General features: G+C 48.6%; 4 protein-coding genes across 4 annotated transcripts; 3 read left to right on the plus strand and 1 right to left on the minus strand.

The window, feature by feature from the left end:
• Positions 1 to 2,787: 2,787 nt before the first annotated feature.
• On the plus strand, positions 2,788 to 6,428 carry ACHE_20133S (putative phosphatidylserine decarboxylase Psd2; the record flags this gene model as incomplete). Its single annotated transcript, XM_043284401.1, has 7 exons — positions 2,788 to 2,922; positions 3,000 to 3,044; positions 3,113 to 3,328; positions 3,387 to 3,798; positions 3,858 to 5,399; positions 5,462 to 6,213; positions 6,270 to 6,428. The coding sequence occupies 7 exons, from the start codon at positions 2,788 to 2,790 to the stop codon at positions 6,426 to 6,428; spliced, it is 3,261 nt and encodes a 1,086-aa protein (XP_043133197.1).
• A 944-nt stretch (positions 6,429 to 7,372) lies between these two features.
• On the plus strand, positions 7,373 to 9,320 carry ACHE_20134S (Mis12-Mtw1 family protein; the record flags this gene model as incomplete). Its single annotated transcript, XM_043284402.1, has 5 exons — positions 7,373 to 7,610; positions 7,673 to 8,230; positions 8,284 to 8,448; positions 8,496 to 8,664; positions 8,717 to 9,320. 5 exons carry the CDS (start codon positions 7,373 to 7,375, stop codon positions 9,318 to 9,320), a joined length of 1,734 nt encoding a protein of 577 aa, XP_043133198.1.
• A 2,772-nt stretch (positions 9,321 to 12,092) lies between these two features.
• On the minus strand, positions 12,093 to 12,779 carry ACHE_20135A (uncharacterized protein; the record flags this gene model as incomplete). The annotated part of the gene is made up of 2 exons (XM_043284403.1): positions 12,093 to 12,580; positions 12,635 to 12,779. The coding sequence occupies 2 exons, from the start codon at positions 12,777 to 12,779 to the stop codon at positions 12,093 to 12,095; spliced, it is 633 nt and encodes a 210-aa protein (XP_043133199.1).
• A 5,393-nt stretch (positions 12,780 to 18,172) lies between these two features.
• On the plus strand, positions 18,173 to 20,719 carry ACHE_20136S (uncharacterized protein; the record flags this gene model as incomplete). Its single annotated transcript, XM_043284404.1, has 1 exon — positions 18,173 to 20,719. The coding sequence occupies one exon, from the start codon at positions 18,173 to 18,175 to the stop codon at positions 20,717 to 20,719; it is 2,547 nt and encodes an 848-aa protein (XP_043133200.1).
• Between the last annotated feature and the right edge of the window lie 4,730 nt (positions 20,720 to 25,449).

Consider the following 25,449-nt stretch of genomic DNA (forward strand, 5'->3'; position numbering starts at 1 on the left):
GCATTCTCTAGGCATTGCATGTGTGACAACAAACGAGCAACGGTGCTCCAAACAGACGCATTCCAGCAACGGGACGTTCCATTCTGAGCTCAGCTTTTCCAAGGTCGCAGTATTCACTGTAGAAAAAGCTCAGGCTTTCTTGTTCAACCCATACTGCTGGTCGAGGCCCAGGAAATATGTTTGAACTCCTGCGCCTTCTTGTATTTCACTGATATCACCACAGACCATAGTGGCATTTTGTTTGACATCATCCTCGGTTGTTGCTTCATTCTAGGAATGATGAAGGTGTTGACGATTGTGATGACAAGTATGATGCAAAGGAGGTGGGTTGAATCAGGAGAAACAGTACAGGTTGATACAGAATCATTGACTCTATTCTTACTGATTTTCTTTTCGCTCATTCACTCTCGTAGAATCTTATGTCTATTTGGAGATTGATTCACTACAGTGTCTCTCTGCTTATTCTTATTGATATGTTCTTGTCTCTGTTCCTCTGTTCCACAGTGATAATACACTTCTTCGGGGCCTTGACCTATCATCGTTGAGCTACCTCAGCAGCCTGGCGTGTCCTTACTCCCATGTGAGAAGATAATCTTACATGCTTACAAACGACAGCCCCTAGATAATTGGAGGGAGTATGAAGCAGCTCACATCTTCCCATTTCCCAGTAGAGGAGCAAGACATCTTCAATGATTCCAGGAATAAATACTGTTGCTACATACGTGGTAAGTTTATTCGTACTAGCCAGTCTGACCACGAGTTAATACCTTCAGGAAGTTGCTATACTGTGCCTTCCATTTTGGATCAATATACTATTATCATGAGAATGATAGCAGCCAATGAGCTTTTGTCTTTCCTCTCAACCAACAACCATATGACCTCTTGAACATAACCTCCTTCAGTGAGAACTGAGTACGTCCATCGGTGTCATGAGTTTCACTCACCTAATATACGACCATCAGAAGAAGACTGGAGATGAAGACGACATCCTCGATCCGCTAGATAGGATCTGACTTCGTCTCAACAACGACGGCAAATGCAAATGAAGGGGGCTTGACAGATCAAACGACATCCTGAGCAGACTCGACAATGCCATCCCGGCAACCATGAACCAGATCCTATCACAATGGAGAAAAGCACTCTCAAAGAACTTAAGCGGAATGCCATTGAGAGATAGGCGATACGCCCACACAAACCATGGCCATCGCACACCTGAAGGAGATCCTGGCTGTTCTTGCAAAGCTCACGGCTTTAGATGAGAGGCAAAACCCGATGGTCAAGCAGGCAGTGCCAGAGAAGCAAGCGGCTTACTTGTATCACCAACAATCTCGCAGTGAAGCTTCGTCAACGGCAATCTATAGGTATAGGGGTCAGGCTGCAGTAACGTATTTCAGGGTTGTGGGAAACATTCTGTGGATGCTGGGAGGCTATAAATGCCAGAAGAGGCAGTAACACCAGGAAACCTAGACAGCCTATTGTCCTTACTAAAGGCCGGATCTTGTCGCCTGAATAACCAGAAGCGAAAAATCAGAAATACCTTCCAGTACATGCGACTATTGCACCTTTGCGATTCAAATTCGGAAATCACGAGCCCTATTGTCGGTTCCTAGACCCCGAGACGGCTGCTAGTTAAGATGACTCTGAACATAAGGCCGAGTCAACATTCAAAGTGGATGCCATATCTTTAGTTTAAGGGATTGCGCGAAGACGCCGTTGACGACCTTGATGATGTGGAGATATATATTTCCCTAAGGCCAGGGTTCACTCGGGATTTGCGCCAATCCTGACTTTCTTCACTACCTTCAACTATATTGCAAGTATCGAGCAATTATGCTAGCTTTATGGTCATTGCTAGTGAAATGTGTATCTATAGTGAATCGATCATCCTACTGTACTACCGTAGCTAGAGAGCTACGGAGTACATGTTACTCCACAGAGCACTGGTAATGTCTTTAGTTCCGCAACGATCCGACAGGCTATGCAAGACAAGCAATTTCGAGCTGGATGGGTCCGAGTCCATCCATTTCCGAGTCAGATCCGAGAGGCATTTTTCAGGCAGAAATCCGGGATCAATCACATGACCTGGTACGGGAGTCGGCAGTGGCACAGTGTGTAGGCAGCCACTTTCTGCCCCTCGCACATCGGCCAATCAGATATGGAAGTCGGACATGTACATATCAAGTTCAAACGGTTTTGAATGACATTCTTGGGCAAAATTATATCAGAGTGCACGGTATGCACCTGTACCCTGGTAAGATGTAACCATGGCCTGTGGCTTATGTTGTCATGGCTGAACTTCATAAATCATAATTTTGTACAGCAGCCCACTTGATATATATAGAACCCCACAGCCTTGTTTCCATGCTTTCCGGGTGTTTATCCCTCATAGTATTAGCACATCTTCCACGAGCCCAATTGACAATCTAATAAACTTCCATAACCTCCTCTTCTCTGAATAATTACGCCTGGCGGTATCGTTCCTACGGCCGAGTTGATTGGCTCTCTGATCGACCGGACGGATCGAGATCGACCCGGGAATTGGGAGAGCCCATTTATTAGCAGCCAGCGACAAACATCGGCTGTGCTCTGACCGTTGAGCCTCCATCAATCAATCCCTTTTCTTTTTCCCATCGTCTCTCTCACTCATAGCGCGACTACCTATCATCTCCCCTGCTCTTCTCCGTCCATTATACCCTCCGCCTCGTATTCTCCGGGCAGAGCAAGTCGCGATTGACGTGACGTCTACCGTCTCACAATCCCCGCATTCCTCAACATTTCACCACCACTATGGTCCGGTTACCCATACCGCAACGGCTGAGTTCGCATCTCAGCTCGAAAACCCCGACCCCGGGGCAGAGTCGCACCCCAAGCCCGTCGCGAGTATCAGAGAAGCCGCTGATTCTCAAGGTCGCCGTGCTGAAAGTGAGTAACCGAACGGTGCCTCTGTTGTTCTTTTTGTATCCAATCGTCCAGGAACTGACGCAATTTCTCAATGCTAGGGAAGAGACCTTGCGCCGAAAGATCGAGGCGGAACGAGTGATCCGGTGAGCATTGTCGCCAGAACACGGTACCAAAATCCCAAGCCAGAAAGGCTAACTGTAACGTGTCTTAGTATTTGATTGTTACGCTCGGAGATTCCCGGCAGTCGACTCCCACGATACCAAAGACTCTCAATCCAGAATGGAACGTCGCGTTCGAGATGCCCGTGGTCGGGGTTCCGCTGCTGGAATGCATTTGCTGGGATCATGACCGGTTTGGCAAGGACTACATGGGAGAGTTTGATATTCCCCTCGAGGATATTTTCCAAGAGGGCGAGATCCAGCGAGAGGTGGGTGTCGCAATATCATCTGGTATCTGCTCTGGGACCCTGAGCTGACTTCATGAAGCCGAAATGGTACACTCTCGAATCGAAACGGCGGCCGGCCCGCAAGAAGGATAGCACCGTCTCGGGAGAGATCCTTCTGCAGTTTTCCCTGGTCGATACCGCAAATCCCATGGCATCGCCCCAGGACACATACCGCAAATTCCAAAATCTCGTTTGCTTCGGCGAGGAGGAAGACTACTTTCCTCAGGAAACCTCGCAGGACTTGGAAGATGTTGACCGAGACGAAGAGACCTCTGACGATGCCGACGAACCCGAGGTCGCTGAAAAGCGCAGGAAACGCCTTCGTCTGAGACGTCTGAGAAACAAGAGCTTAGCGGCTAGGGCATATCAGTTTTCTGGCGTGGGTAATGGAGTGCAGGGCATCGTGTTCATGGAGATTGTCCGTGTCACGGACCTTCCGCCAGAAAAGAACGGTATGTCCAGCCAAATCACAACGAGTAGCTCTTCAGGTTAACTAACTGACATGTTACAGTCACTCGGACATCCTTTGATATGGACCCGTTCGTTGTCACATCACTAGGAAGGAAAACGCTTAGAACTCCCGTTATTCGCCATAACTTGAATCCAGAGTACAACGAGAAGATGGTCTTCCAGGTTATGAGGCACGAGCAATCGTTCACAATCAGCTTCGCGGTGGTCGACCGAGATAAGTTCTCTGGCAACGACTTTGTTGCGTCGGCCGGTTTCCCGCTTCAAACCCTCATTCAATCCGCGCCAGAATCGGATCCTGAAACGGGCTTGTACAAGTTCCTAGATCCAACATTGGATCCAACCGGGACTGAAGATGCAGCTTCCAAATCCAGTTTTAGAGTTGGGACCAGTCCATCCTCTTCTACTCAAAAGCTCCCAATGAGGCCGTCCCTTAAGTCTCGAAACTCAGGCACCTCAACCTCAGGCCGCTCGATCTCAGGTCACTCCCAGCATGATGTTCCACCGTCGATCCCTCCGATCATTGTACCGGAGGTTGGAGAGGAGGAGCTAGCGGCACCGGAAGAAGTGGAAGAAAGGGACGAGGAAAGCAAAGGCGCATTCAAGGCATCCGCAAACGCTACCTCTGACGGCGGAATCGCTCCTCTGGATACAGATGGCCTCAAGGTGTACAAGATTCCTCTTATCCTGAAGCACAAGGAACGATGGGAAGATAAACACTCGCCAGAGCTTGTTATCAAGGCGAAATATCTACCGTACCGTGCACTTCGCCAACAGTTCTGGAGACTCATGCTGCGGCAGTACGATGCTGATGACAGCGGCCGTATCGATAAGACAGAATTGACAACGATGCTCGATACTCTTGGTTCGACTTTGAAGGAATCTACGATTGAGAGTTTCTTCCAGCGTTTCCAGGCTGAGAATGAGCCATTGGAGACGATGGACTTGTCATTCGACCAAGTCGTCATTTGTCTGGAAGACACCTTGCAGAATTTGCAAAAGGACCCGAGAGTAGCTATGAGAGCGCACACGCACACGCCGTCATCAGGTAGCCAAGATAGCGAGGAGCCGTCCAGCAGTGACGACCTTGCCGCGGAGAACAGCACTAGCTTCCCATCCAATATGGACACACAAGGCACATCCGTTCCCACACTGCCCAGTGACGAGCAGCCTGGCCCCAATGAAGACGATCTCCAGCCAGACGATCTGGGCGATGAGCGGGGTGAAGAGCATGTTGTTGAGATCCGTGAATGTCCCTTGTGTCACCAACCACGTCTCGCGAAGCGGTCGGATGCGGACATCATCACTCATATTGCTACCTGCGCAAGCCGCGACTGGAGACAAGTCGACAACCTTGTCATGGGTGGCTTCGTTACGTCCAGCCAGGCGCAGCGTAAGTGGTACACCAAGGTGATCACAAAGATTTCTTATGGTGGTTACAAGCTGGGTGCCAACTCGGCCAACATCCTCGTTCAAGATCGGATTACTGGCCAGATTAATGAGGAGCGTATGAGTGTTTACGTGCGGTTGGGTATTCGTCTGTTGTACAAGGGATTAAAGAGTCGGGAGATGGAAAAGAAGAGAAGTATGCTTTCCAGCCCAAAACGTCCTTGATTTCGCAGAGCAGAAAGCTGACCAAATATCAAGTCCGTCGCATCCTGAAGTCTATGAGTATCAAGCAGGGCAAGAAATACGATGACCCTGACTCCGCGAGCCAGATCAAGGATTTTATCAATTTCCACCAGCTCGACATGTCGGAAGTCTTGTTGCCGATTGAGCAGTTCAAAAATTTCAACGAATTCTTCTATCGGCAGCTGAAGCCTGATGCTCGACCATGCTCTGCCCCTGAGGAGCCCCGGATTGCTGTGTCCCCTGCCGACTGCCGCACAGTGGTTTTCGACCGGATGAGCGAAGCTACCAGTATTTGGGTTAAGGGCCGCGAATTCTCCCTTGAAAGACTCCTTGGAGACGCCTACCCTGAGGATGTGAACCGGTATAAGAACGGTGCTCTCGGAATCTTCCGTCTCGCCCCTCAGGACTATCACCGTTTCCACATTCCCGTGGACGGTGTCATGGGGACGCCAAAGACCATTGAAGGCGAGTACTACACGGTGAACCCAATGGCCATTCGCTCTGCCCTGGACGTGTATGGTGAGAATGTGCGTATCTTGGTACCGATCGATTCAGTTGCCCACGGCCGCGTCATGATCATCTGTGTCGGAGCAATGATGGTCGGCAGCACAGTGATCACGCGCCAGGCCGGAGAAAAGGTGACTCGCGGGGAAGAACTTGGATACTTCAAGTTCGGCGGGAGTACTCTTCTTGTTTTATTCGAAGATGACAAGATCAACTTTGACTCCGACTTGGTGGAGAACTCAAGAGGCCCCCTGGAGACTTTGGTACGTTACTCTTCTTCCCTCCTACCAGCTAGCAACATCCACTAACACGACAATAGGTCCGCGTGGGCATGTCCATCGGCCACAGCCCTGAAATCCCTCAGTTCGAGCCGGACTTCCCCAAGAAAGAGAATGTCACCGTGGAGGAAATGCAGGCCGCTAAGCGACGGATCGAAGGCAGTCTGGCACCGCCGACTGATCCGTCTGGAATTCAGTAGTGTTTTTGTGTGTTTCTTTCATTTCTCATGATTTTCTTCCATTCATTTTGCATTTTAGCGGTGTCATCTACATTATCTATGTCATTTTGCAGCATTTAGCGTTGAGGCAAGGACAGGGGCCTTGTGCCATTATGTAGCAACATTTAGATGGTGGTGATAGAGGAAGTACGTCTCTGCATATATAATTGTTCACTACAAGGATTTATTCAAGAGAATTTGTCCAAGTACCTACAAGTGTGGTGACTCCCAAAACGGCATAGCGCGGATCTCCACGCGCCGCCGACCAAAACAACCGCGTGCTGCGGGCGGGCTCGCAAGAGCAAATCCCCGTCAAAACCGACGCCAAAGATTCGCATACCAAGCCCGCGCAAGGCCCTGGTGCCAGAGACCGCCAAACACATCTGTACTCCATTGTACTACGACTTGAAATACCGCATACCAACCGATTGCGGCTTGAACGCCGTGCGACCGGCGAGAAAAACGCGATTCCGGGCAAAATCAACATCTCCGTCATCACCACCACCACCACCACCACCTCTCCGTGACCCTGTCGGAACAAGATTACCGCCACCCGTCTTGCTGCGACGAGCGCATATTCGGGTTATTGTGGATATTGGCGGTATAACGATTGAAAAGGAGGAGACAAGGACGCGTTGGATTGAGTGCGACTGCTGCGTTGTGTGTTGCGTTGGGTTGCAAGACTGTTGTTGTTTTGGGGGGAATTTGAAATCGACCGCACCGCACGACAGACCGACCGATCGCGTGGGTTAACGGCCCCGTTCGCTGGGATATACGATTATCATTGTATTGATCAGAAGTACTGCGCTATATCATTCTATTTTACGAGGGGAGGCATTCTGAGACACCACCCCTCACCGTCACCTCCCCCGCCAGTACAACCAAAACAAAAACAACCGACCCACCTAGGCGCAGTCAGTCCTGACATGACCATCACTGTCTCCGCCACCACTACCACAACAACAACCAGAACGAAGCGTCGCGAACCGTTGGGGACTATTGATATGGCAACGACCCAGGCGCAGGCGCGTCCTGCGCCGTCCGCCGGGTCTGCCAGAGGTAGACCGAGGCGAGCCAGTGCGCGATTAAGCATGACTAACCAGGAAAGGAGTGAAGAGAATATGAACGTGAATGGGAGTAAGGCGGAGAAGAAGAGGAAGAATGGTGAGTTACTGCTCCGGAGGGTGGTTGAGGAGAATGTTGATGTGGCTAACTTGTAGTGCAAGCATCATTTGATGAGGATGTGGAGGGTTTTCAGTTTACTCGTCTTCCGTCGAAGAAGCCCAGGCCGTCTATTGAAGCAATTCCCGAAGTTCCCAGCTCAGTCCCTGAGGATGCCCCGCGGCAAGCATCGCCGCCGCGAAGGGGTCGACCGAAGAAGCAAGCGCAGCCGCAGCCGCAAGCGCAATCGCAAGAAAAATTCACAGACGTGGTGGAGGAGCGACCGAAGCGATCAACACGGGGGACAAGAGCATCAGTCGAACCAGAGCCACAACCGGAGGACACACAGCGGTCACGAAAACGCGACCAGTCCGATGCAGCGGCGGCAGAGAAGAAGCGTAGGAAAGGGAGACCTAGTAAATCGAAACCGGACGAGAGAAATGGCTTTGTCTCGCCGGAACAGCAGGGTACCAAGATTACGTTGCCTATGGCTGATACGCCGGTGATGCAGCGGAATAAGGAGATGAGGACGGCGGCGAAATCGGAGAAGGGGAATCGACGGAGTAGTTTGGGTATGCGCGGGCGAAGAGCAAGTTCGTTGATTGACTCTGGGGCATCTAATGGTGAGTCCCTTTATCGGAATGCCAAGGTGAAGTGAAGATGCTAAAGTCTACAGCATTGCCTCACAAGGAAGTTAACACGGCAGATTTCTACAAACACATTGGCCCCGATCTACCAGAACCGCGAAGAATGCGACAACTACTGATTTGGTGTGCGACTCGCGCAATGGGCGATAAGCCTTCAGGATCACGGTCCGAGGACGAGAGTGCGCGGCTAGCAGGTATGTAGCGTGGTGTTGAACTTAAGAGCAAAGCTAACATGGTATAGCACGCGTGATCCAAGAGGAATTGCTCAAAGATTTCTCGACAAATTCCGACTTGTCGAACTGGTTTGGACGGGAAGACTCAGCACCGCCTGCAGTAGTGGTTAAGAAGCCGCATCCGAAGAATGTCCAGAACGCCGAGAAGATTAAGGAGTTGGAGGAGCAAATACAACGGTGCGTCCAGTAACATTTAGACGGACTTGCAACAGGTACTAATACAGAATAGGCTTCAACGAGAACGACATTCTATGAACGCACTCCTCCGACCACCATCCATCCCCCGTATCAAACCGCCAATACCCAAGCCCGACGAACCGTCTCAACCCGGCTCAGCACAACCGCCAAGGCCATCAGAAACAAATACCAAGATCGACATATCCTTCCTCGACCCCTCCCAACAAAAGCTCCTCGCCTCTCTAGAACCAACCACGGCACGAGCCCCCGAACCCGAGCCCTCATCATCATCCACATCAAATACAACCCCGACACCCCTCCCCCCAATACCACCATCAGCAGTCGCCTCACGCCTCTCCCGCATCACCAACAACCTAGCACCAACGCTCGACTCCCTCGCCGCAGGCATCCACGACATCGAACTTTACCGCTCCATGTCAGACAGAGTATCATCGCGCGTGCTACGGATCTGCGCGGAACGGCTTGACGAGCGTGATGCACGAAACGCAATGTATCGCCTCTCTATCGAGGGTAGCAGTGATGGCGAGAGCGAAGATGGCAATGACAGCAAGAAAGAGAAGGTCGTATTACGGGAACGACCGAGGGAGGATCTGGGTGTTATTCTGGGTGCGTTGAGTCGGGTTGAGAGGCGGTAGTCTTGTCGTATTTTCTTGCTACTTTCGCTTCGTTTATTTGCTGTTAGATTACGTGGATATACGTTCGTTGATTTCACTTTCGGATTGGTTTGACTTGATTCTGGATTGGGTTGATTGATTGTTAGCATGGAAAGCAAGCAATGGAGTTATGGGCGCTTTTTTTTTTTTTTCTGTTTCGCGGTTTAGTTGCGAGTTTTGTTCTGGATGGTAGTAGGATAGGATAGGATAGGCTGGCAGGTGGGATAAATGAATATGACTGGCTGTATATCAGTGGTGACGTTCTCAATCTGACCTGGAACTATATACAGTAGCATTGCAGAGCCAGTTAGGGTACCCACCTTAAGTTGAAGCACAAAAGTGTAGGGATCCTGTCGGGTGTATAATCCATCAGAACATGGTGAAATCCACAAAGGCAAATGTACAGAACTATTCCCAATGACCGAACTTGCACAATGAGACAATCGGAGCAAACAGCCGAGCCTCGATCGCTCGACTGCATGTGTATGCGTACACAAAATCACAGAACATATAAGAAGAACAGGGCTCCGTCGTACTCTGAACTGCTTTTTGCTGTGTGGGTGAGTAAGGGCAGCCGGGAACTTCCTAGAAGGCCAACGGCTGCTGCCCTCTATAGACTTAGGCTTAGCGGCTATATGCCTACGGTTGTTTTCAGGCGCTGTCGGTTCGCATCTTATGTATAGTTCGCATGTAAGGAATTCTCAAGTAATAAGCCAAGCCCTCACTGCTTGCTCTGGCTTGAATGGACTGTTGCATGTCCATGCCATGCTATTCTGTATGGCTTGGAGGGCTGCGTTCTTCATTGATACTGAGTGGTACGAATAACCTATGGTCCAAGGCGATTTCCTCTACGCGACCCAATTTCTCATCGCGATTTCAGTTAACTGCGATACAAGTTCTGGAGCGCGCACGTTGTGTGGTGTGTTGCCAGTAAAATATGTAACTTGAAGTTGGTTGAAGTAAACGGTCGCAAACCGGTTCTCTTGTATCTTGACCAAGACGACTGGCAACTATACCCCTGTGACCATCGTTTTGATGGAAAGCTCACCCGCGCTTCACCAGCTGTGCCTCGAGACAGTGTTGACCTCGCCCAGAATTTCTCAAGGCCCTTAATCTACTTGTCCACGGGTTGGCTCGGACAAGGTGATTTCGGGCGAGATATCTAATCACCAGATGATGGCGCCAAGGCGAAACTGGAAAACGGAGATAGGGCTGCTGTCAGTGGGCAATGTGGACCATCCATGCACAGACAATTTACTGCTTGCGGTCCCAATTTTATACCGCTACCTGTCATCACATTTAAGTGTTATGTTTCTAACCACCTGGTAGTATTAATCATTCTGTATCTCTTGCTGGTGCCTGAACCAAAAACAGGAAACGATTTACAGTCCATAGAATGAAACAGTCGTTCCTTTCCAAGTTGAATGAAACAAGATTTCCAGCAGGTTCGGTACCCTATCTCGAGATAGCCATACAATCGAGTCACTCCTGTACCCTAGCTTGCCAGTATATACCTGGGTTTTGCCCGGATTCGAACAGAATGGTATGTTCCATTGACAAAATGGCCAATCCAACTCCTGTAAGATACCATTGCTGAAACCCTAGACCTATGTTTGAGTACTTACTGGCCATCAAGTATACCGCTGACGCGACGTTCATCAAAGAATACAATTCGATGGTACCTACTGACTATGAAGGCAAGGTTACTGGCGTCTGGGACGTCAATATGCAGATTATTTTCCGAAGTCCGAGGGATACGTCCACCGCTTTTAGGACTATATCGCTGGAGGCTTCGTGGATAGGTTCACCTATCAGTGAGTTCCGCAGCCCGCAAGCTTCGACCTTGAATGCCCATTTTTAGTTATCCAAACCAAGTGCATGGCCATGAATGAGACAAAGGCGTTTGAGGACAGAAGGGGCAGCTCGACCGCTACCTACGGCGGCCAGAACTGGGCTCACCCGATCTATGGTATAGTCGCTGTTGACCGCTTGGTCAAGTTCTATCAACTTGTCGGGGACCAAGTCGTATATTGGCGTGGTACAAGCCGTATGGAATCAACAATGAAGGTCACCTTGTTCACCGATGTCTCATTGAGATTAGAAACAACCACATCCAGATATTGAAAAAGAGAGGGAGGGAGGGGGAGACCAGGCTCAACAGTGCATTCTTGTAATTAATCAATGAAACATGAAAGCTGACAACCTCACAATTCCTTTTCTAGTCATTATTTAGTTCACCAACACGGGATAATGTCCTTCTGGGTAGTAACCCAGGCAGTAACCCGGGCCCTAAGTATCCTCAGTGGGGTCATACTCAGGCCATTCGGGCTCTATGTCCGATGATGTTGGGATATTGTGGCTTGCATTTATATCAATGAGAGTTTGCATATCGGTTTACAGCAACCTCTTGAGTTGATGCAACGAAGTTCGAGCAACTTCAAAGAAAGGTACTATGGGTCAAGTTGTTGACAAGCTCGTGTTCCTGAGGTTTTAGGTCTGGCCTGGATGGGCGAACAATGACAGAAAACTTTCTGTCGTAGTCTTTTGTCCAGTGATTTCAGCTGTATGGATGAGTTTTCTGAGCTGTGCTTGTACAAAATATGTTAATTGATAGGTTGAATACTCTAGATCTATGACGAAACTTGACTATTTTCAAGTTTCCAGAATGATCTCTCAAGAGAACCCGCGTCCATGAGAGACCTCAACATCCCTTCGGAAGTCTCCCCAATGTTATTTGCATCGAGGATTCGCTGCTTATCCCAATCCCAATATTCCCGTATCATCTCCTTGGACGTCATTAATGACATCTTTGAGAGCCGGGATGTACCCTTCATGGAGCATCTTGAAGAGCTTTTCTTTGATCACAGTCAAAATGCGAATTGCTCGACGACAAGTCTTGAAGATGTCAGTTGTTGCGTCTAGCTTTTCGGTTTCCAAGCACAGATGTTCCCAAGCAATCTCTTCGTTTTCAATTCGGGAAAGCTCGTCGTTTATTCCAATGAGATAGAACGCCATACGTGCGCGCCAGTAGGACTCCCCAATGTGGTATTGCACGGCACTTTTGAGGATAGGAATATCAGTGTAATCCAAGCAGTCCAATATGAGGCACCGAATTTCATAAGGTAGATACAAGGGTCTGGAGAATGGCAATGTTGGTCTCGGATTCCCTTGTGGCACTTTTTTTCTTTCTTTGTTCTGACACTTCTGAATGAGATTCCTGAACGCCAAGATTTTGAACGGTTCTGCATGTCATCAGGCGAAGAATGAATAGGAAGATTTTGATTACATGGACATACCAGTCGACCCAGTAGGATCCTCGGTATACTCATCATAGTCTGGTTTCCACTCTTTCACCTTCCGAAGCGCCAGCGCAGTGAAAATGTCCAAATGCGTCTCAACAACCGGTCCCAGGACGCATATCGCCAAGTTCCAACAACGCATATGAATGGAAACAGCTAGCTTTTTCCAATCTGTCTTCGCCTCAGCGGTAAAGAACCACCAGTGCAAGTACTCGCATTGGACCGCAATCAGGTCAGGGTCATGGGTTTGTTCGCCGGGAAATCCTATCACCGCCTTGTGCTCGGTAATAGTCTTCCTTGATGTATCGGTTATTGATACTCATGAGTGCTTGTCCAATTCCTGTCAGGCGATGTCGATTTGTTGCTGGATCATAGACGACTTGCAAACTGGTCAGTTGGAACTATCATCGTGTTGTGGTGAGGACATAAACTCACTGAGTCGATATAAAGTACTCCATTGGTTCTCGTCTTGCATGAAGTATCTTGTCTCGACTTTATCTGCATTCATCCATAGTTTCCCGGTTGTCCTGTAGGCCTCTTTCCAGTTTTCATCTTCGAGGAAGATGTTCTCGCCCCAGATACCTACTGATAGTATCGCCACATATAACACATTGCACATGCATTTTCTGCTTATCTTGGACGGATGGCATGTTGAAGTAGAATAATATGGAGCCTTTTATGATTACTTATGTCACTATGATCTGTTGACTTATTGACCTAACCGCTATCGGAATAATCAATTGGCAATCGATTGATAACTTATGTACAGCAGAGACTGACGCAATATATGGTGGCCAGCCAGCAGGATATGTAGTCCGCCTTGACGACAAGCTGTTAGACTTATATATACCTTGGTAAGGCATCAACAGCGAGAACCTCAACCTGGACAGGAAAAGATTCTCCTAAACGATTTCGGAGGATCCTTCAACCCACACGAAGCCCCTCGATACGCCTACAAGACCGTTCCTCACCTCCGCCCCCCCCAGAGTCACAGTTGTTTGTGCCACTACTCGCATGTACATATTTGAGATATACGGCGAGCGGCCGCTATTCGAGAATCCCTATTTTGATTGGCGTCACTTAGGCCGTGAAAGTGATATGACGGAAGATCAAGCTGACATCCTATGTATCCTGCCACGAAAATGGGGAGAAGTGGGATGGAAGATCAAAGCTTTGCAATAAGAAGGGCGAGCTGGATTTGGAGGCGGAGGGTTGCAAGGACGGCAGGGGCAGGCGCATTAACTTGGATTATCAGTTGAAGTGTGGCATACGGAAACCGCGAGTTAAGATGGACGTGGAACTCATGGCGAAGGGATGGTATAGGGCGTTTAAGGCGATGTTGCTGCCAATTCTGAGATTCCAGCCAGAGAAGAGGGCTACGGCGGAACAGGTGCTGCAGTCAGAATGGATGGTTGGTTGGGGACTACCGGCTCCATATGATGGTCAGAGTAGTTCTAATCTCATATCGAAAACCGAAGAAGTGTCCAAAATAGGGAAGTTATTAGCTCTAGAAAATAATTCTCGTATGTGGTGTGGGCTAACCTCAAACGAGCTATATCGTCCGCATGATCCAACCCGATCTATCCGTAGCATTTTACAGTAAAATAAACAAAGCAAAAACAATGAAAAACAAAACAGCTGGGCAGCAAGTCCGAGCTCGAGCTAGCATTAGCTCGAGTCCAAGCTTTCTTTCGTACCTGATTACCTTGACGGTGTGGTACCTCAATCTAACTGCAATGTATCATGCGCAATTAACAAAGAAACATATTACTGCGTAAATCAAACAGTACATTGTATCGTAAATAGCGTGGCGTCGGAATAAATAGAGATACAAAAAAAGTGTGCCCTGTTTTGAGGTTTGGTTACGTGCACGTGGGTGGAAATTTTGCTGAGGCGTAAGCGTTTATAGATAGTGCGGGTCTGGACGGGCCCATCGCGTACTCCGAATGTAGTTTTCGACATGTATCCATTCTAAACTTTTCTTTTTCTTTATAGCGATGGCGAATCCATTTAGGTTGTTTTGGTTTCTTTTCTCTTTCTTTTCTTTTTACGCGTGGCCTGAGCTGGATCAGTGGGATCTGAGGACGGTGCGTATGATTATGCACTGTTTGTTAGGGCTCTATGATTTGGCCAATCAGATCATCTACTGTATTCGTAGAGCATAGAAAAACTGGAATCATCTACGTACACCACTGTACTAATGCTGTACTTATATCACCAACTACGGAAACTTATCATCATCGATCTCGCACACCATCAGCAAGCCTCCGTGGAAGTACCATTCGTTCCCTGTTCAACTTTCCCATTCGTGCAACCTTGCGCTCCACACAGAGTTCTCGCCTTTCCCCTCCTCAGTCCTCTCCCAATCCCACAATTAGGTATTGGTCCTTGCGCCGGCCGAGGTTGTACTGTCAACCTCGGCCACTAATGGCTTCGGGGGAATGTACCCCGTTGCGGGTAAGAGATGTTGCACAGGAAGGACGGTAGGGCGGTAATGTATTTCTTGGATGCACTCCGGTATTTGTGCGACGGTGCTGTGTGATGCATTGTGGAGGGAATTGATTCGGTCGAGATTGCGCTGGCTGTTGTGGAGGCGGGTACAGGTGAGATGGCTATTAGGCCATTGAGTAGAGCGTGATGCGCGTAGCCGTTAGTGTTGCTTTGTGAGGAGGATGGAGTAGGTCCAGAGCACCCGTGAGTGGAGAGGAATCGTGGATTCCAGCGAGTTCCATCGTATTGTATCGATCGCGCATCATGAGTACCATCTGTAACGGTCGGTCTCAGGATGATAAGCTGCTGGTCTAGATGCAAAGATCATGCTGCATGCACCGCATATACAGGGGCCAGGGACGACGCATTTGTCAGAAAACGCTCCGGATAGGTAGACCATAAATGACAGCTATCAATCGGCCATTGGAGCAGGTCTCACTGACAGCGAAGATGCAGAACTTGAGAAACCCATCGACATCATACAAAAAGGGGTTGTAAAACTTGATGCCTCGCTTTTGTTGCACAATGGAGCGCACAGTGACGATGACTGAACAGTGCACAAGGAGTCGACGGTGGAGGCGGTAGGAAAGCCGGGAAAGCCAGGAAAAGGAGACTTGAATGCGAGTGTCGACGTGTTCATTGGAATCGCGAAATCTGAGTTGTTCTTGTTTTATATCGGCGCCAATTGTCTCAAGACCGGCGCATCGCTTGATAGTATCTGATATTCTGTTACTCACGAGTAATGATATGAGATAAAGAGATAGAAACAGTTAGTGCTATTGATAGTAAAGAATAGGTGGCCAGTGCATAGAATGACAATCCAGTCGAGTCTGTTGATCCTTCGCAGAGATATGGAAAGGGGATGGCTGAGTTGGACGTATTCGTAATATTATAGCTGCACCTGACCTGACGTGCGGCTCTCCTTCAATCACTTCACCTCCACCATAACACCACCACAACCACCACCACCACTCACATCCCTCGATGCTTCAACGTTCATCTTCATGATTTTCTTAATACTTTTTTATTATTAGTGTGACGACCATGGAATGAATCATCTCCGTGCATTCTCGATCTATCTTTGTCACATGTACCTGCACGGGAATCTTGCTGCATTATTGGCAGCGCTGCGTAATGGGCTCCATTCTTGACGGAGTACCGCCACCACCTTCTATCGGCTATCTATCTATCTCTCTGCCTGCAGCAGTGATGATCAACACCAATCCTCGCAGCAAATCGGAAGGCTTGATGGCAACATCCATCGGCTACCCGAGTCACGGCCCGGGTTATTCGCACATCCCGCGGACCCCTCGGCGACAACAGAATCCACCACAGCCAACAACACCTTGGGAGCAGCTCCTTTCAGCCCCTTATCCGGATAATCCACAAAAATTCCCCTAACTTTGGGACGATCCGCGAATCCACAGAAGTTCTGGATGACTCCTTCGGACGCTAAGAGGAACCTGAAGGTGTTTAGACCCGTTTGCCGGCTCCACCATGGCCATGTTTTCCATTATCAAGCAATCGACTGCTGTATCTGAATGGAAACCTTTTTCCCATTACTCAAATCCTTTGTTTGTTTGTTTTTTTTTTCAGCTTGGTTTTTGAACTGACTCTAAATAACTTTAGTATGTGGTTGCTTGTGTTTATCAAACTGTACACCGTTCGGCGATTCAGCACCGTGAGCTTCTGATTGGCTAGCAAGGGCATAAATATACACAAGACATCACCTTTAACGCTAGGACAGCGTCGCGCAGTTTCCCCGAATGTGACTCCTCTGGCCACTGCACGGTGGTACATACTGTACTGGACCCCGTGGAACCAGATCCGTACTATACAGGATTTACGCAGCCCACCAAGAAAAATAATAATAATAATAAAAAAACCTATTCATGTCTGAAGTTTGTCTGAGCACGTCCATCCGCTGTGGTCCGCCCTGGTTGGTTTGGGTGTCACTTCCACGGCACATCCACCGCCGACCTCTAGACCTAAGGGATGTGCTCTTTCCTTTTTCTCTTTATTTTTTTTATCTGGTGGTCTGTGTGATTTCCGTTACAGGACTCGTCGTCTCATACGTCCCCAGTTTTATCAAGTCCTTTTTGCTAGTCCGGTGATTTATCATCGTGGCAAAGCAGACAACCACGCTATAGAAATTCTCCTGCTCCCTCCTCTGTGCTCACTTCTCTCATAATAACTTTCTCTTTCGAGCTCTATTTTCCTGTCTTCGGAAAGTGGAAAATTTTTCCTATCCTTTTTTTGGTTAAAAACAAATCCTGCGACACAGGCCAAGGTGGAAAAGCGAGGCGTTTGTGAGGTGGATTGTATCTTTTTGCATATGATCCGGGTGGTGCACTGAACGCAGTGATTGGTCTCGATCCATTTCTCTGTCCTCCATTGTCCCAAAAAACCACGGCCGTTTTTACTCTGATCCTTCATCAGGCGGACCTTTCTTTTGTCAGCTGTCCCGATCTGGTCCATTCTCCGTCATATCCTCGTGCTGGTAGATTATCCTTTCTTTCTTACTTTCTCTGTGGCCTCTCTCACTTTCTCACCTTCCCCTCCTCCTTTCCCCTATATTCCTGTTTCTGCTTTTATTCTCCTATCGATTTGATCGTGGAGCTCTCCTGAAACACTACTTGCTGCGACGAACATCTTGATATGTATTCGTGACATACCATCATTCCTTGTAGTGGCACCTGCCCTCTACCCCCTTCGGTCTCCGTCAGTCCAACCGATTGACAATTCTTTGATAAGAGTGTCAAGGTACTACTGCGTCCCAAAGTTCTTTTGTCCATGTCTCATTCTTTCTGACTCATTATTCTAGCAAGGTGCGTACTCCGGGGCTGGACCTTCCTAGATCCAGTTAGACTCATATTTTGTCTTGTGATGTACCGTCTGACCACTGGCTAGGACATACCATCATTCTCAGCGTCACCCACGGAGAAGAAGGCGAAACGAAACATCCGTTGATCGGATATACGTTTTATATTCGTCTCGACATATAGAAAACGCAGGAGGAAAAGAAGAAAAGGTATATAATTCACAATGGTTGGAGGATACTTCGATCTTCCCGTCGCTGGATCGTCCCGACGTTCGAGCATGACCGACGGATCTGGGGGTGTGAGCAGATCTTCTCCATGGCCAGGTGTATCCCCCTTACCTACACCAAATGAAGAGCAGCCGTTGGATCCCACAGGAACACGCAGCAGGAATCGGAATGCAGGAATTCTAAAAAGTACGAATCGCGTCAAGTTTTCTGTGAGTGAATATGGCCTGGACCAGAGGCCCGGAAGGTCTGCGTCAGAGACTGCGACGACATTGCCCCAGAGGCCCATGCCCACAGCCAGCATTCCATCGACGGACAAGGTTTCCGCTGGCGCTCAATCATTGCCTCTTGTCGATATTAGCACAAGCTCGCCAACGCCTGTCAATGGTATCACAATCCACTCACGGGCCAGTTCCCCGGGCGATGAAACTAGTACAAGAGCCATCCACTCTGCTCAGGAACGAGCCCAGCGTCTAGCATCCCTCCTTGGTCGGTCTGGAAAATCACCCAAACCTAGCCCACGGTCGAGCGTTATATCTTCGGTTGCATCTACTCCCACTGAAGTTGCATTGCCGTCAGAAGATGGGGATGATATTCCTATGATTAGCCTGCCCGAAAAGCAATTCAAGGACTACGACGATTTCTCGGATAATGAACGCGACGCGATAGATGGAGGATCTTCATCGTCATCGCAAGCTCATCGGCTCGTTCAGCGGATGACTCGACGGGACTTCGGCTTCATGAACCGGATCCGTGCACCGTCCCCAGGACTTTGCTCGGGACAGACCACCCCCAGTAGGGAGCGCGACCCTGACGGCTATGTCGAACGCCCAAGCCATTACCGTGGTGGAATTCTCTCAGCCCTCCTCAAACTCAGCGATCAACGTGATACCAACTCCCAGTACCAACGAGGTCGATACATGCATTCGCAGCAGGGCAGCACCAGTGAGCTGAGCGCGCGAGGCCTGTCACCGGACCCGAATTGGAAGCCGCTTCCACCGCGGCCCAGGAAATGGTATGAGAAATCGCCCAATGTGTCGAGCACGTCTCTGTCCGGCTCGACAATTAAAGATTCGATTAGTTCGCCTATTGCGATGCTCAAACGCTCGCGGAGCAACAGCGGCAAGCGCATGGGTAGACCACGATTGGAGGAGGAGATCCGCATTACTGTTCACATCGCCGAATTGCTTGCACGTCAGCACTATTTGATTCGCCTCTGTCGAGCGTTGATGAAGTACGGTGCGCCGACTCACCGTTTGGAGGAATACATGAACATGACGTCCCGAGTATTGGAGATTGAGGCCCAGTTCCTGTACCTTCCGGGCTGCATGATCATCTCGTTTGATGACACCTCGACACACACCACCGAGGTCAAGGTAGTTCGGTCTACTCAAGGCGTGGAGCTGGGCAAACTGGCCGACGTGCATGTTATCTACAAGGAGGTCATCCACGATGTGATCGGTGTGGAGGAGGCTACTCAGCGGTTGGACGAAATCATGAAGCGGAAAGACCAGCACCACGTCTTGTTTCGTGTCTTCATTCACGGATGTGCCGCTGCCTTCGTGGGTCCTTTTGCGTTCAATGCGCGCCCTATCGACATGCCCGTCGCGTTTGCACTTGGATGCCTTTTGGGGGTGTTACAGCTGGTTCTGGCACCTCGATCAGAACTGTACGCGAACGTGTTTGAAGTGTCCGCTGCCATCCTGACCTCTTTCCTCGCTCGTGCTTTTGGTAGCATTCGCTACAACGGTGAACCGCTCTTCTGTTTCTCCGCCTTGGCTCAGTCTTCTATCGCCCTCATTCTTCCCGGATACATTGTGTTGTGCGCCAGTCTGGAACTGCAGTCGCGCAACATGGTTGCCGGATCTGTCCGTCTTGTCTACGCTATAATTTACTCCCTCTTCCTCGGTTTTGGTATCACCATCGGTACCGCCATCTACGGTTGTCTCGATTCTACCGCGTCTACCGACTACACCTGTCCTCCCTCTCCTATCCCCAACGAATACCTCCAACGATTCCCGTTCGTCATCCTCTTCAGCATCTGCCTGGCACTCGTCAACCAGGCGAGATGGCGTCAACTCCCTATAATGTTATTTGTTTCCTTCGCGGGCTACGTTGTCAATTACTTCGCTACGAAACGCTTCGCCACCAACACCCAGGTTGCCAACGCCGTGGGCGCTTTTGTCGTCGGGATTCTGGCGAACCTGTACAGTCGCCTCCGACACGGCCTTGCCGCCGCTGCAATGCTCCCAGCTATCTGGGTCCTCGTTCCATCTGGTTTAGCCGCAAGTGGATCTTTGATTTCCGCCATTGTAGCGGCAGAGCAGATGAATTACTCCCCATCACCATACGCTGTGGTAAACAACGGTACACAGGGTTTCATGGACGCAGCTAAAAACATGACCTCCGCTCAGACGCGTGGAGTCACGTTCGATGTTGCATACGGCATGGTTCAGGTCGCTATTGGCTTTACCGTGGGACTGTTCCTTGCGGCTTTGGTGGTTTACCCATTTGGAAAGAAGCGGAGCGCGTTGTTCGCTTTCTGATCTATCCATCGATCTACCTCTATATATCCGAAGAATTGTTTCTTTCATGTTATACCTGACGACTATACTTGGTATATCCCATTTGCCTTGTTTTATTTGATTTGGCTTGCTGTTGTCTTGCATTTATCACGGTCCTTGAGCGATTTCCTTTGTGATGATCCCTTGTTTGTCTCTGTTTTTGAGCGTGTGCTTATGTCTCTGTTGGCTATTTTGATTCGTGGTTATGTTTCTGCATTGGTCTGCTTATGTCGGGATTGGTTTATTGATGGGTTTAGCATTTGTGTCGTTCTAGGTACTGTTACTAGCGTGTTTCTCCTGGGCCTTGTCTTCGATTAGCATGTTCTTCGATTCTATTGGATGTCGACTCAAAAAGCAAAAGCGAGGTTGTCTGTTGTTCAGTTCTGTATGGTGTACAGTGTCGGTGTTGCTGGCGTTCTTTTACAATAATAATCAATAATCTACTCTATAATATGCCCTACTATACCCTCAACGTACATTTGCTCACTGCCCTCGGTTCTATATAGTAGTTTAAATTCGGGCTAACGTATCACATGATGTAGATCAATCGCCTTGTGTTCCCATTCCTGTCGATCAATACCCGTTGACTGGGTTGCTCTTGTGTCTCAGTCTGAGTCAGGCTTTTATTCACTTTGTCAGTGGGTCTTGTGACTTCACTGCTGGTGATCCTGCCGGGAGATCTCCATCTTCCTGACTCGTCTACGAACTCTCCGCAACTCTCCGCATTACTCGCTTTCTCGAATGGGGATGGGCACTTGTGAACGATGAAATACGCAGCACACTTGATAAATCAAGCTTTGAATCTCATAGTTGTGGGAGGGCTTTCTTGTCAGATCCATCTTCTGTTTAGAAGCCAAAAAGGCTCGGGAGCGGAATTAATTCTCGCAATCACAATTTGAACAACGGAGCACCTCCACCATGATTTTTAACGCACGGTATGGCAAAACATCGACCACTCTCTGACGTAGCCAAAGCGAGCTCTGACGCGAAGCAGCGCCGTCTCGCTGTCGAAGGGACCGCTATGGCGTTTTCTGCAGCTCCCGAAGAAGTCGCTCCCTTTATTCTTGGACGAGTTATGCTAACTCTGTATTCAGGCCCTCAGGAATCCTACCAGCCCGCTGATGTGCGTTATATCCATTTTACAAGAAATTTCTTTCCATCCGATAACCCGCGAGTGTTACTGTGTTATCTTCACAAGGCTTTCGGCTGTCGACGTTTTTTGCGAAGATTGCTTCGCCTGAAGGTTTTAGACGGCTAGATTGAAAATCCAAGCGCAGGGCTAAAGACCATAGAGGTATTAGCATTATACGCACAAACCGAATACCTGCTCCACCATGTGCATCGCAGATGGACTGGGCCGCACACACACTCGATCGGCGTATGTACTAGATTTACAATGCTGGAACACTTTATGGGCTTGTCCACATCACCCTCGTAACACACGGGGAGCCGAAATACTCGATCCTGTCTTGGTCTTGATATTCTTTACTTGCATTGCTTAGACATATACTACGATATTTACTGCATTATCGATGCTAATGTACAAGAGACAACAAAAAAAAAAAAAGAAAGAAAGAGTATCTGTGATATGTGTGCTACAACAATACGTCCTGAAAGCTTACAAAATCATGACAGATAATTACCTTGAATATGCCGTTAATCGAGATAAGGAACGCCACATTTACGTTGCTGAAGAAGAACGCCACCTTCTGTGCCTCCTCGCAAACTCCTGAGGGACTTTCTACTATTGGGCCTCCATCATCTAAACACGTCAATTGAAGAGTTGGCCCCGGGCCAAATTCGATACCTCTATAAAGAAACCATCAGCACCATCTGGCAGCGGACGCCAGAGACGCCAGACGGATGTTCTAGGCGAGCTCGATGACCCTAACCAAGGGGCAAACATCACCGAGAAAAGTTCCCACATCTGGCCAGGAAATCAATATGTCCCGAACCTTGAGCCGGAAGGTCGTGCACAAAATTTTGCCAAGATTAAAGTCACCCCGTTACATAGAACGCCACGCTGAAAATCAGTGTCAAAATGAAGTCCGATCACGTCGCAAGCTCCGTCACAAGCCGCAAAAAATTCCCAAGACGTACTGGCGAAGTCACAGATTCTCATACAAATGTGTATATGACATACACGGAAAATGAGAAATCTGCTACCTGGGAGAGCCTCATGGAGCCAGAGTGGAAGAAAAGCAAATACAAGCATCGCGCTTCTGTATGGTTTCTCGACTGGTTTCACCTTCAGAAACGCCATACAAACGCTCGCATACGGTCCTTTGAACAACTTTGCATAGAAAAACGTACAAACTAGACAACCATAAGGAATAAGATCCATTGTCACCATACCACAAGCACATTGGTACATTCGATGGATTCAAGCGATAAATACAGATGGTTACGGGGACTAGTTTGACATGGGTGAACCACACAAGACCTAGCGACTTCGCTTCGCAGCCATTCAAAGACACTCATAAAATCTTCGGGTTTTCTAATAGACCTCTTTACATAAATGTACGGCAGACAGGCCTTCGGGTCTCCGATGACTGGCTTGCTTTAGCGGACAAGAGAAGAGAAGGCCCGGCAACCGGGCATATGAGTGGAATCCAGCTACTGCTTCGAACCCCTCTACCTGCTGTTTGGATATCGGGTCCGCCATTTCGGTGCACGTCGGCCTCCAGATACCTACTTATCACTCTACAAATCAATGGGAAGAACAAAAGAACCAGAGCGAATACAATTCAAATCGTGGAGAACAGATGCAAAGTAGAGACGTCCTTGGCGTCAGATTCAAGTCCAGGAAGGGATGCCAAAGATACGATACAGGAAGCCATCTTAAAGGCATATCGCAGTCAAACAACTTCCCGGTGATTGCAATAAATCAACCAATGAAGATGGCACGAGACCACTCATCTCAAAATGCCAAGCTCAGACTGCGACAGACATCCCGGCAATTACGACCCAGAATACCACAGGAGGACGCAAAACAGTCAGCCAGCGGTACAGCTGGCATGATCTGCATCAAGTTACAACATGGAACGTTTTCACTTACAATAGCATCATGCAGAAGTATGGAAGGGTTTTGCAGAGTGTCAAAATAAATACCAAGAGGATGACCCCGTCGACTCTCGCTCCAATTCGGGGCGAAGAAATGTCGAAGGGCCGACATGTCTTGCTTGTACGAATGATGAGCTCTACCCGTTCTTCATTTTCTGACTAAATCTCCCAGATGGTCTTCGCAATTATGGTTCAGAATCGATGGTTGGCATACAACAGAAACCAGTCCACAAGATTCATCAACCATAACATACAACCATATCACACTGCCAAGTTTTTCTTCAACACGCCGCTCATCCTTGCAACCATTTTGCAATTCTCATCCCAAGCAAAGAACAACCGTTCCCGCTAAGGATGCGCTGAAACTAAGACCGCGTCCGATATGTCACCTCCACTATTTGTGGGAAACATGCCGAAGTTCTGAAAACATCAACAATCTCTGCATACCGCGCGCAACGGTAATGAAAATGAACAGATCATATGGTTACGCCTACTCTGTACTAAACTCACTAGCTAAAGCAATTGTCTAAAACCAACTACCAAAAACTTCCATTGGGTTAGACAAAGAAAGAGCGAGCCATACCAAGACTTCAAGGAACCTTGCTCACATCTTGTTTTATTATGCTTCATTTTTCTCCTTGGAAACTTGTGAATAGAGAGGACAACGCCAAAATGTGGCTCGGAACGAATGCCTTCATATCGTCGAAACTATCAGTTTACATGCGATAAGGTTTGCTACACGGTGAACTCAGGTTCTAGCAGCTGGTGATGACCAACTTTCAAACAAGCTCTCTTACTGTTCGTTTCCCATGGAGAGACTCTCATTCTAAAGGGCCTAGAGCGAGAGGAATCAAATCCAGGCATGATGCCTTCCACTCTGCAAACTGGGCATTCAAGTCAGTTAAGTTTGTCAAAACGCACTACAGAACCAAAGCATTACACAGGAAGAGGCATTGGTTATATGAGCAATGTTATCCTAGAACTAGGAACACCTACTTCCAACCAAACAACGGAGTTTGAGATCCGAGCTAAACCGTTGCCCGGGATATTGGCGTACAAGCCAACACATGCTGGTGGTTCCTCAACGGCTAGAGAAATGAGAGTCATTGAAATGTATTTATGCTCCCGCGGATAGCATCAACTGATCATATGCAAGAAAAGTCAATTGACAAGGCCTATCAAAATACCACCCCGTAACCATTCTCTCCGCCTTATTCCTCAAGTCTTATCCTTCGCCACAAAACAACACTCGTGCAACCATCTTGCAACTCACTCGTCTGAGAGGATAGCATGATCTCATGCCGGTACACGGGTACAATGTCACCCGCAACTGAGTTCCCAAAGGGGAGCTAATTCCGACGGCCCCTGCGTATATAAAACAGGGATGGTAAGATCTTAGTTCTACCACCTACAGCGACGCAGATATTCAAAAGACAATATTAACATCCACGGTCTTATGACCGTCCAGTGGGTTCGGCTCCTCATCATTAAACATTATTGGTTGGCTAGCCACTGTTACTGAGCGATAAAGACCCTCTCCCATTCCCTAATTTGGCATCGGACAATATCTGAGCGAAACTGAACGATTGGAGTTTCTCGAACGAAAAGAACCACACCGTCCGAAATGCTATTTTGTCAACGCTGGGGAA

The sequence above is a fragment of the Aspergillus chevalieri genome, chromosome 2 (assembly GCF_016861735.1).
Source record: "Aspergillus chevalieri M1 DNA, chromosome 2, nearly complete sequence".
In the NCBI taxonomy this organism is placed as follows: Eukaryota; Fungi; Ascomycota; class Eurotiomycetes; order Eurotiales; family Aspergillaceae; genus Aspergillus; species Aspergillus chevalieri.